Source organism: Erinaceus europaeus, chromosome 16, assembly GCF_950295315.1.
Source record: "Erinaceus europaeus chromosome 16, mEriEur2.1, whole genome shotgun sequence".
NCBI lineage: Eukaryota > Metazoa > Chordata > Mammalia > Eulipotyphla > Erinaceidae > Erinaceus > Erinaceus europaeus.
In genome coordinates, this window is record NC_080177.1 from 29,051,631 (window position 1) to 29,063,988 (window position 12,358).

General features: G+C 38.7%; 1 protein-coding gene across 12 annotated transcripts in view; it reads right to left on the reverse strand.

The window, feature by feature from the left end:
* The window catches only part of SYNE2 (spectrin repeat containing nuclear envelope protein 2), a 429,917-nt gene that overhangs the window by 183,658 nt on the left and 233,901 nt on the right, over positions 1-12,358 (reverse strand). For all 12 annotated transcript variants that reach the window (XM_060174850.1, XM_060174845.1, XM_060174844.1 and 9 more), the window contains exons 48-50: positions 8,348-10,436; positions 6,059-6,381; positions 88-232 (exon numbers count right to left, since the gene is read on the reverse strand). In XM_060174850.1, coding sequence (XP_060030833.1) covers positions 88-232; positions 6,059-6,381; positions 8,348-10,436 — 2,557 coding nt within the window. The remainder of the gene's footprint in view (positions 1-87; positions 233-6,058; positions 6,382-8,347; positions 10,437-12,358) is intronic.

The following is a 12,358-nucleotide window of genomic DNA, read 5'->3' on the forward strand; positions in this document are numbered from 1 at the left end:
GATAATGGCACTTAACCAAGTGAGCCACCACCCATCCCCTGTAGCTTTTGCCACACAGGCTTAGTGAGGACTTGCAAACATTGTTACCTTGCTCTGTTCCACGCGCTCTAAAGCTTCTTTGTAAGACACTGGCAGTGGGGATATGGACTGCCCAAGATCTGTCTCCATTTGACTGAGGTCAGTGTAAAGTTTTTCTTTAATTTTCCTATAACATGTGTAATTTTCAAGACACCTAATAAGACACAGATAGAAAAAAAAGTTGCATTAAATTTTTTTTAATATTTATTTTATTTATTTATTCCCTTTTGTTGCCCTTGTTGTTTTATTGTTGTAGTTATTATTATTGTTGTTGTCGTTGTTGGATAGGATAGAGAGAAACGGAGAGAGGAGGGGAAGACAGAGAGGAGGAGAGAAAGATAGACACCTGCAGACCTGCTTCACCGTCTGTGAAGTGACTCCCCTGCAGGTGGGGAGCCGGGGTTCGAACCGGGATCCTTATGCCGGTCCTTGTGCTTTGCTCCACCTGCGCTTAACCTGCTGCGCTACAGCCCGACTCCCTGCATTGAATTTTATATGAGTAGTAAATCTGAAGCTCCTAAAATTCTGAATACTCAACAAGATATATGTGTATATATACATATATTTTTTTCTTGCTATTCATGCACTTTGACAAAATTTTATTCACCCCCCCCAAGAGTAACCTGCATAAGATTTCGTAAATTTTAACAGGCAGATAAGACTCCTTTCAAACATTTAAATTGGAAAACTGCATTTATGGACATCACTTATGAGGTACAAATTGGTACAGTTCTTATAGAAAACTCACTTAATCTTTAAAATATTCCTGTCTTGACTTAATAATTCAGCTTCTGTAATTTATCTTACATTTTAACATTAACATAAGAAACTTATCCTACATATTATAAAACCCTTTAAAATATTTACTTATTTATTTATTTATTGGATAGGACACAGAGAAATTGAGCGGGGGAAGAAAGACAGAGAGACACCTATACCATTGTTTCACCATTTGTGAAGCTTCCCCCACCCCCCTCCCGCCACAGGTGGGCAGGTGGAGACTGGGAATTTGAACCCAGGTCCTGGAACAATGCAACATGCACACTCAACCAGATGTACCACCATCCAGTCCCATGATAAAACCTTTTACAGAGTAGACATTTTTTATTATTTTTTTTTTAGTTATTATTGTTGTCGTTGTTGGATAGGACAGAGAGAAATGGAGAGAAGACAGAGAGGATGAGAGAAAGACAGACACCTGCAGACCTGTTTCACCACTTGTGAAGTGACTCCCCTGCAGGTGGGGAGCCGGAGGCTCGAACCGGGATCCTTATGCTGGTCGTTGCACTTTGTGCCACCTGCGCTTACCCCGCTGTGCTACAGCCCGACTCCCAGAGTAGACATTATTTAAAGATTTTTTAATATTTATTTATTCCCTTTTGTTGCCCTTGTTGTTTTAATGTTGTTATTGATGTTGTTGTTGTTGGACAGGAACGAGAGAAATGGAGAGAGGAGAGGAAGTCAGAGAAGGGGAGAGAAAGATAGACACCTACAGACCTGCTTCACCGCCTGTGAAGTGACTCCCCTGCAGGTGGGGATCCTTATGCGGGTCCTTGCGCTTTGTGCCACCTGCGCTTAACCCACCACACTACCGCCTGACTCCCTGGAGTAGACATTTTTACTAAGTGAAAAATTAGATAAAATAGCAAAAAAAAAAAAAAAAAAGAGCCTGCTGTATGTGTAACAAAAGGGTTAAGTAAATTACAGCAATTCATTTTGTAAAATATATAGCAATTACAATCAACTTATAAAAATGTTACAATAAGGGAAAAGCTCATCCTATAAAGTAAAATGGCAGCAATTTCATACCTAGCATAATATTTGATTTTTGCCTTCTTTTTTGTTTTGTTTGAAGTTACTTTTTAAAAAATTGAGTATACTTAAACATACGATATAGAAACAGATCAAATCTTCCACTGAAAACCACTGAATTTCTAAAAACTGGATAAAGGTTTAGATGTTTCTCAGAAAAGTAAATTTGAAAGACTAAGCAATAATAAAGAGAGAGAGAGAGAGAGCTTTAAACTTATAGAACAGATGCAAATCAGAAGCATACTCACCCATCACCTTGACAAATCTAAGTCTCACAAAAATGAAACACTGACAAGAATTCGGGACAATTAGCACACTAACATGCTACTGTTTTGAGTAGAAATGAGCAAAATCACTTGGAATATGAAGTCAAAGGTTTGCTTAGCTTCTAACCTGGCAATCACAATCCTAGTTAAAAAAAAAACAACCAAAAAACTCAAGAAGCCATTTGTATTTCTACCCTTAGATAGGGAGGACAGAGTGGTGGTTACCAGAGAGACAAGACATTAAGGTATGGATGAAATGGGAAAGGAGATAACGGTATGTTGGACTGTGGCCATAAAATGTAGTATAAAGTTTTAATGCTGAACACCTACAACTTGTATGTTACAAACCAAGGTTACTTTAGTAACACTTTTGAAGGAAAATATTCTTCAATTAGATAGTGGTGAGAGTTGTACAAATTGCTGAACCATACTTTTTAGAAGGGTCAGTTTTATTTATTTATTTTCAAAGATTATTTTTCCCCCAAGCGGTGGTGAACCACGGGCTTCTGGAGAGGGCAGGCTTTGTACCTGAAGCCCTGTCTTCCTGACTCAGAGTCCACAGGCAGAGCCACTATACCAGCTCAGCAGTCTTTTAAAGATTTTTTAAATACTTATTTATTGATTCTTTTGTTGCCCTTGTGGTTTCATTGTTGTAGTTATTATTGTTGTTGTTACTGATGTCATTGTTGTTGGACAGGACAGAGAGAAATGGAGAGAGGAGGGGAAGACAGAGAGGGGGAGAGAAAGACACCTGCAGACCTGCTTCACCACCTGTGAAACAAACCCCCTTCAGGTGGGGAGCCGGGGGCTTGAACTGATAACCTTTACGCCGGTCCTTGCAATTCGCACCATGTGCACTTAACCTGTTGCATCACTGCCAGGCTCCAGAAGGGTCAGTTTTATGCTATGTGGCTCATGTATCAATATATTCTGGGGATTATGGAAATAACACAGTAGTTTACACAATAGACTTTCACGTATAAGGCTATGAGGTCCCAGTTTCAGTCCCCAGAAATGCTCTGGTGAAACAAAACAAAACAAAACAAAACAAAAAAACGAGTGTGAATGAGAGTGAGAGAAAAGCAAAGCTAAGAAAGTTAAAAAAAAAAAAGATAAAAAATTGTTTTCGGAGCCCAGACACAGTGCAGTGGCAGAATGTACACTTTGCATATATGAAACACTGGATCCAATCCCCCACACTTGAAAAAAAAAAAAGAAAAACGTTCCTATTAGCAAGCACTGTTTGTAAGAAAAAAAGAAGAAAAGGAAACAATCCAAATGTCTATCAATAGAGAGTTGACTAAATTTACTATAGACAAGAGAATAAACTTCAGGCTCTTGATGAGTATGAAAAAAAAAAGTCACTGAAGAAGACATTAAAAGCACATAAAAACAGGACATAGATGTATTGTAAAAATAGTTTTAAAAGCAAAGGAAATGGTAAATAAAATTTAGGATGATGATTACTTCTGAAAAGAGAGGGGAGGGCACACAAGAGCATTAAAAAAATCATGATGGTTATATTTGAACCACTAAAGTTGTTTTTGTTTAAGTAGCAGTTGAGTCTCATGCATATGTGATTTCACTGCTCCTGGGTCAATTTTTCTCATTATTTTAATTTCAGACAGAGAAATGAGAAAGACATACGGAGGAGGGGAAGTGGAGAGAGGAAGAAACATCACAGCACAACTTCACTGCCCACGGGGCTCCCGAGCATGCCACTCCTATGTGGTTGGAGTGCTCAAACCCAAGGTATTTCATGGGGAGGTGCTCAGTCTACACAGTGAGCTATATCCTGGCTCCCTGAAGTCTGTCTCTTTCTTTCTTTTATATTTATTTATTTTCTCTTTTGTTGCCCTTGGTTTTCTTTTACTGTTGCTGTAGTTATTACTGTTGTTACTGATGCCCTTGTTGTTAGATAAGACAGAGAGAAACGGAAAAAGGAGGGGAAGACAGAGAGGGAGAGAGAAAGACACCTGAAGACCTGATTCACCGTTTGTGAAGCGACTCCCCTGCAGGTGGGGAGCCAGGGGCTTGAACTGAGATCCTTACGCCTTTCTTCTTTCCTTTCCTTCCTTCCTCCCTCCCTTTCTTTCTTTCTCTCTCTCTCTTTCTCCTTCCTTCCTTCTTTAATTTATTTTTTTGTTGCCACCAGGGTTATCACTGGGTCTTGGTGGATGCCAGCACTAGGAATTCATGGCTCCCAACAGCCATTTTTTCCTTTTCTCCTATTTTTTTTTTAATAATTATATAGGACAGAGAGTAATTGAAAGAGCGTGAAGAGATAGTGAGAGGGAGAGAAAGACAGATACCTGCAAACCTGCTTCACTGCTCATGAAGCTGACCCCCTGCAGGTGAGGAGTGGGGGCTCACACCTGGGTCCTTGCACTTGGCAATATGTGCTTCACCCAATGAGTCCCCACCTGCCCTCACCTTTCCCCAGCAACTTCTTATCATCATCATTATTGTCATCATCATCATCATCATCATCATCATCACGGGGCTTTGCTGTTCCAGGCAGACATTTTCAGATTAAAAAAGAGAGACAGAGACAGAAAAGCAGTGTGAAAGCAGAAATCAGACCACCAAAAGCTTCTCCCAGCACAGTAAGGGCCAGACACAAATGTAGGATGTACACATGGCAAAAAAAGGCACAACTGCAGATGAGCCCTTGCCATTATTTCATTCATCTTTATCCGCTCAATGATTTTTACGTACACTCCATATCACATAATATTTAACGAGAAAAAAATAAAAATAAAATAATTGCAATAAATATTTGGGATGGTTCTTTTTAAGCAATTTTTAAACTGTTCAATATTTTAAGTTTTTTTTAATGGACACATAATAATTGTAAAGCAAAATAAACTACATTTTGTTCTTAAAATATTACATGTTGAGGCAAAGTAAGTTGTGGTATATATACATAATGGGATACAGCTATTAAAAAAATGATTTCAGGCAGTAGTGCAGTGGGTTAAGCGCATGCGCGAAGCACAAAGCTCAGCGTAAGGATCCCGGTTTGAGCCCCTGGCTTCCCAATTGCAAAGGAGTCGCTTCACAGGTGGTGAAACAGGTCTGCAGGTGTCTTTTTTTTAATATTTATTTTTAACTTATTTTCCCTTTTGTTGCCCTTGTTGCTTTATTGTTGTAGTTATTATTGTTGTTATTGATGCCGTCATTGTTAGATAGGACAGAGAGAAATAGAGAGAGGAGGGGAAGTCTGAGAGGGGGAAAGAAAGACACCTGCAGACCTGCTGGAACTGGCTTCCTTACTCCAGTCCTTGCACTTTGCGCCACGTGCGCTTGACCCACTGCACTACCGTCTGACTCCTGTGTCTTTCTTTCCCCCTCTCTGCCTTTCCCTCCTCTCTCCATTTCCCTCTGTCCTATCCAACAACGACGACATCAGTAACAACAACAACAATAATAACTACAACAATAAAACAACAAGGGCAACAAAAGGGAATAAATATTAAAAAAGAAATTTAAAAATTATTTAAAAAAATATGGTGCTTTCACCTTCCTCACCCCATACTGGACGGAACTTGAAGCAGTCATGTTAAGTGAGATAAGTCAGAAAGAGAAGGATGAATATGAGATGATCTTACCCACAGAAGTTAAAAAACAAGATCAGAAGGGAAAACACAACGCAGAAATTGGACTGAAGCTGGTGCATTGCACCAAAGTAAAAGACTTCAGGGATGAGGGGGGCAGATTCAGGTCCTAGTGGGGGCTGTATCATTATGTGAAAAACTGGGAAATGTTATGCATGTACAAACTATTGTATGTTACCATCAGCTGTAAATCATTAATCCCCCAATAAAGAAATTAAATATGTATATGTATGTATGTATATATATATATATATATATATATGACATGTTGGAAGAAATACCTACCTTTCCACCTCAGCTTCCTTTACTTCTAGTGCATCTCTCATAGCTGAATTCTTGGAAACCAAATCTTGAATTGTACACTGAAGCTGCAGTTTGGCTTCAGGGCTGGATACAGCTCGCAGCTTCTCAGTGAGATTCTGGATGTCTGCTATGGTGGATTCCAGCTCCTTGTGTTTCCAGCGAGGCCTCTCCAGTGATTCTTCTGGTTTCTCAAGGTCTACTTTATGGGATACAAAGATGGCTTCAAGCATGGTGATGAGTCCCTTTGCCCTGTTGACAGCTTCTTCATAGTGTAGCATGTTTTCAGAAGCATCATTTAAGATACTCTGGAGAATAAGAGATTAAAAGTCATGACAAAATTGTCAAAATTTTGGCATTTTTGTCCATCTTGAATTTTGGTCATATATTTATAATATGCCTGAGTCTCTAAACTCCTATCACTGCATGTATTTAAATGTGACAAAATTATACTAGTATTTCAAAATATCTTTATGTTTGCAAAAAGGGAAAATTATTTCTCTATTTTCTGAGAAAACCTAATCTAGATTCATTTTATGAGAATTCTTGATTATTAGAGTGGGATAAGGACATAGGGCTTTGGTGATAGGTGTGATGTTTTACATATACCATGACTGTATAAAACTGTAGCCCTAAAATCTTATAATTTAGTAAGCCACTGTTAAATTACTGATAATAATCTAAAAATTATTTACTCTCTTGGTATGCAGTTTTTTTTTTCTTCAGATTCTGAGGAGTATGAGTCATCTATGAGAACTCCAGAATTAAACAGAATTCTTAAACATGTACATACATGCAAGAAATTTAAATTAACTATATATAATGCATAGAGTCTTAATATTTATGAAACTAAGCAATACCCTCCATAACTCTGGTGCTTTTAAATTAATAGCTCTGTCACTCACTTTAGTTTTAAACACATCACTTAGTATCTCCAGCCCTTAATTTTCTCACTGAAATAACAAATAGCTGAAATAAATGACTTTTTTTTTTCCCTTCAGCAAAGAGAGAGACAGGCTGGGAGTATGGATCGACCTGCCAATGCCCATGTTTAGTGGGGAAGCAATTACAGAAGCCAGACCTTCCACCTTCTGCACCCCATAATGACCCTGGGTCCATACTTCCAGAGGGATAAAGAACAGGAAAGCTGGGAGTATGGCCGTAGCACAGCGGGTTAAGCACATACGGCGCAAAGTGCAAGGACCAGCGTAAGGATCCCGGTTCGAGCCCCCGGCTCCCCATTTGCAGGGGAGTCGCTTCACAGGTAGTGAAGCAGGTCTGCAGATATCTATCATTCTCTACCCTCTCTAGCCTTCCCTCCTTTCTCCATTTCTCTCTGTCCTATCCAACAACGACAACAATAATAACTACAACAATAAAACAAGGGCAACAAAAGGGAATAAATATTAAAAAAATTAAAAACTGTGTGGAGCTGTACCCCTCTTACCCTATAGTCTTGTCAACGTTTCCATTTTCTAAATAAAAATAATAATAATAAAAACCCTGACAGCAAAAATGAAGAGAAGGGGGAAAAGGAAGGGGGGGTACTATTTTGGAGTAGCTCTGCCACACAGGTCATCAGATTTTCCTGTAAATGGCCAGATTAAATATTTTAGGTTTTGCATACCGCCAGAATTATCACAAGTATTCAACTCTGCAACAGGGCACAAAACAGCCACAGGCGATCCAATAAGGAAGAGGAACCCGCATATTCCAGTGAAACTTTACAAAATCAGGGCTATGAGCAAATTCAGCCTACAAACCTTAGTTTAATGGTCTCTGTACTCACATCAGACATACAAGCTTGAATCCTGGTTCCATTTGTTGTTGCAAAAACCTGAAATAAGTGTTGGTGTTTCTGAAAATGTCCTTGCTTTAGTAGGGGGCTAACCATAACACCACCTCACAGATTTGCTATGAGTATCAGTAAATGGTAAAGGTCTCAGCACAGTGCTCATATTTTGGCTTAAGTAACTGTTAATTGTTATTTGCTCTTATTTCCTCTAATGTTTCTTCCATTATGTCCTACTATTCCTAAAAGAATACAGCAACTCTGCTCTTAGCTCAACAGGGGCTACGAGAGACACAGAAAGAAATACTGGAAGATGATTAGGTCCTGTATGCAGATGGAAGCACTGAGCTTATAAACTGGCTCACTGCTACAAAAATGTATGCTAAGTATGTCATCTAACTTGTATTTATTATATTAGAATAAAACATAAAATTACGTGGTGAAAATAGATGCGTTAATCACCCAGATAAAAAGAAACTCACTTTGTGCAAATCAATGCCTGTGTTAAGCTGCAGATGAAGATCGTCAATGTTACATAATTTTGTCTCCATGTCACGAGCTTCAGAAGAGTTTGCTTCCCTTTGACTTCCAAGAACACTCAGAGCTTTAAGGTTATGCATTTCTGCCTGAATTTGTTTTTGAAGTGCTTCACAATTATCCTTTTCATCTTCGATATGTTCAATTTTCAAATTGATAGAAACAGGCTTCTGTAGCTGAGAATTTATTTGGTTTAAAACAAGCAAGGAATTTTCTAGTTTTTCCTGGAAATTCTTTTCATCAACTTCTTTGGGTTGACATTCTAATAGCGCATTCTGGAGAACCCTGTGTAACCTGTCATTTTCTTCTTCATACTGCTTTATTTGTAGTATTTCTTTCTCTTTGAATAAATCATCAAAGGCTTTATTTTCACTTAATTTCTTTATTATCTCACGATTCAAGTGCATGGCTTTCTCAATTTTCTGATTCAAAACATGGGCATTAGACAGACTACTTTCTGGTGAAGTATTAAGAGTTCTTAGTGTAGCTTCAGTTCTTTGTTTAATTTGCAAATTCATAGTTCTTAATTTTCTTAACGATGCTTGGTATTTGTCATATTCTACCACAAATGTATCCAACTGCTTAATTTTGTCTTCCAGCTCATTTTCCTTTTCAATTATTTGGGACTGTAAGTGGTGAAACTGTGAATAATCCAGATCTAGTCCAATACAGTCAGACAGTTCTTTAAGTTTCAACATTTGTAGGATGCTAGATTGAATTCCAGCGAGCTGGTCTTTAAAACTGCAGAGCTCCTCTTTCATATCTTGATTTATTTCTTGTTTTAGTAGCAATTCGTTGTGTTGTATATTATCAACGTCCTTCTGAAGGACAGATGTTTTTTCATGAAATTCCCTGTAAAGATTTATCTTGTGTTCTACATCTATACATTTATTCTGAATGAATCTTTGTGTTCTGTTGACTCTAGTTTTAAGACTTTTCAGTTGATCATCCAAGAAAACTCTCTCAAACACAGTTAGATCCTTGTAAAGTTTTGTGAGTTCCTGAACATATGTTGAGATTGCGCTTTCAGTTTCTTGCAATTCCTGCTGAGATGCCATCAGCATGACATGCTGATGTTCTAGTTCAGCTTCTGTGGAGGCTGTTTCCACTGGAGGAATGATTAACGCTTCATTTCCTTGAAGTAAAAGCTGAACCTTCCCTATTTCTGCTGCATATTTTCTTCTTTCCTCGATTTTAGATTCTAATTGCTGTGACCTTTGAGTTGATTTCAAAACCAGCATTTGATATTCATGCTGTAAGTTGTTTACATCATCATTTTCACGTGCTGTAAGCCTTGGAATGTTATCTTTTACTTCTTCAAACAATGACTCCACAGCCTGCTGCTTTTTCAGAATGTCATCATGCATCATCTTGCATTTTCTAATCTGGGAAAGAATGTCATCTGGGGGATGGGATGTGGGAGGAATGAGTTCACCTAACAGAGTTTTGACCCACACGATGGTCTCTTTCATTTTGGTCCTTACTTCACATTTCTCAATCTGATTCTCTATCTCTCTATTTATAGGTTGCAACACTTCCAACTGCTTCTGCAAATTATTTATTGCATCTTCCAAAACCATCTTTTCTTTTTCTCCCCAAATCCTCTTCATTTGAAGTTCAGTTTGCCTCTTTAAAACAGAAAATCTCTGATGGATAGTTTGGAGTTCAGTGACTATTGCAACCAAGCTTTGGTTCTCTGCCTGTTCTTCTGGAGAGTTGAGCCTTAAATGTAGATAGGGCTGCAGCTGCTGCAGAGAAACCTCAAGGTCTTGGATCTTATTCATGAGAAATGTAAACTCATTGTATTCCACTACTCGCTGAGAATATTTCTTTTGGACCAGTTGTTCCAGCTGTTCTCCACTGTATTCAAGCTTCTTAATCTGACTTTCCAAAAACTTCTTGTCCATGTCAGCCAGACAATTTGATATGTTCTCCCATTCACTTTTTATCTTCCTTAAAGAACATTTCTCTTTTTCTATTAATGTCAGGATTTTTTTGATTTTTTCCAAATAGGTTATACTGTCCAATGGTCCCCTGGTATAAAGGAGTAAAATAAAATTTGTCAGTATTTCCCTTATATCAGAATAATTCTGCATTGAATCTGTAGAAGAAAAGTTTGTTCTTAAAAGTTAAAATCTATTTAAAAATATTTTTTATTTATTATTGGATAGGGATGAAAGAGAGAAATTGAGGGGGGAGAAGGAAGGTAGAGAGAGAGAGAACGAGACCTGCAACACTGCTTTACTACTGGTGAAGCTTTCTCCCTGCAGGTGGCAACCAGGGACTTGAACCTAAGTCCTTGCACACTGTTATGTGAGCACTTAACCAGGTGCGCCACCAACTGGCTCCTAAAGTTAAAATCTTTTTTACTGTGGGAGTCAGGCAGTAGCACAGTGGGTTAAGCGTAGGTGGCACAAAGCGCAAGGACCAGGGTAAGAATGCTGGTTTGAGCCCCTGGGTCCCCACCTGCAGGGGGGTGGGGGGTGGGGGGGCCGTCCCACAAACAATGAAGCAGGTCTGCAGGTGTCTTTCTCCCCCACTCTCTGTCTTCCCCATCTCAATCCATTTCTCTCTATCCTATCCAACAACGATGACATCAATAACAACAACAATAAAAACCACAACAATAAAACAAGGGCAACAAAAGAGAATAAGTAAATAAAAATTTTTTTAAAAATCTTTTTCATTGTGGCTTTTAACTAGTAGGTATGAAAAAAATTCAGAAGACCCACAGGAGCGGGAAAAGTAAAAAGAAGAGTGTATGCAAAAATATTCTATTCTATAACTAGTTAAACTGTCACATCATTCAGTCTTTATAACACTAAAGATAAAGACATGAACTAAGATGGAATAGCAATCAGGTTAATTTTGGATGGGCAATACTGCTCACTTAGTCTGTATGCAAAATTCACTAGAAGGGTGTATGCAAAAATATTTATTATATAGCTAGTTGAATAGTCACATCATTCAATCTTTAGTTTACAACACTAAAGATAAAGACATGGACTAAGATGGAATAACAATCAGGTTAATTTTGGATGGGCAAAATTGCTCACTTGGATAGTGCACTGCTTTGTCATGTGTGTGACCAGGTTCTAGTTCAACCCCCACAGCAACTCTTTCTACCTCTTTGTCTCCTTCTCTCTCTCCACCCCCAAAAATTCTGGAGGGTGAAGCCCTAGTGACAACCAAAAGCAAAAAACTCAGACTAATTTTTGAATATAAAATTGTTCCTTTATGAGGTATCATTAAAAATAAGCCCTGGGGAGTCGGGTGGTAGTGCAGCGGTCAAGCGCACTTGGCGCAAAGCTCAAGGACCAGGATAAGGATCCAGGTTCGAGTCCCTGGCTCCCCACCTGCAGGGGAGTCGCTTCACAAGTGGTGAAGCAGGTCTGCAGGTGTCCATCTTTCTCTCCCCCCTCTGTCTTTCCCTCCTCTCTCCATTTCTCTTTGTCCTATCTAACAACAACAATAATAACTACAACAACAATAAAAAAACAAGGGCAACAAAAAAGGGGAAAATAAATAAAAAAATTTTTTAAAAGAAGCAAAAATAAATAAATAAATAAAAAAGCCCTATGGGGGTCCGGCAGTAATGCACTGGGTTAAGTGCCCATAGTGTGAAGCGCAAGGGCTGGCCCAAGGACTCGGGTTAGAGCCCCTGGCTCCCCATCCATGGGGGGACAGGGGGGTGTTGCTTTGCAGCTGTTTAGCATGCCTGAAGGTGTCTTTCTCTCCAAGTCTCTGTCTTCCCCTCTTCTCTCAATTCTGTCCTATCCAACAACAGCAACAACAACGGGAAAAAAATGGCCTCTGGGGGCAGTGGATTCGTAGTGCAGGCACCCAGCCCCAGCGATAACAATATACTACAGCTAATGATCATTACTTCCAAAGTCATAAGGAGTATAGATTTTTTAAAATAAATCATTAAAATACACACACATATATATTCAATT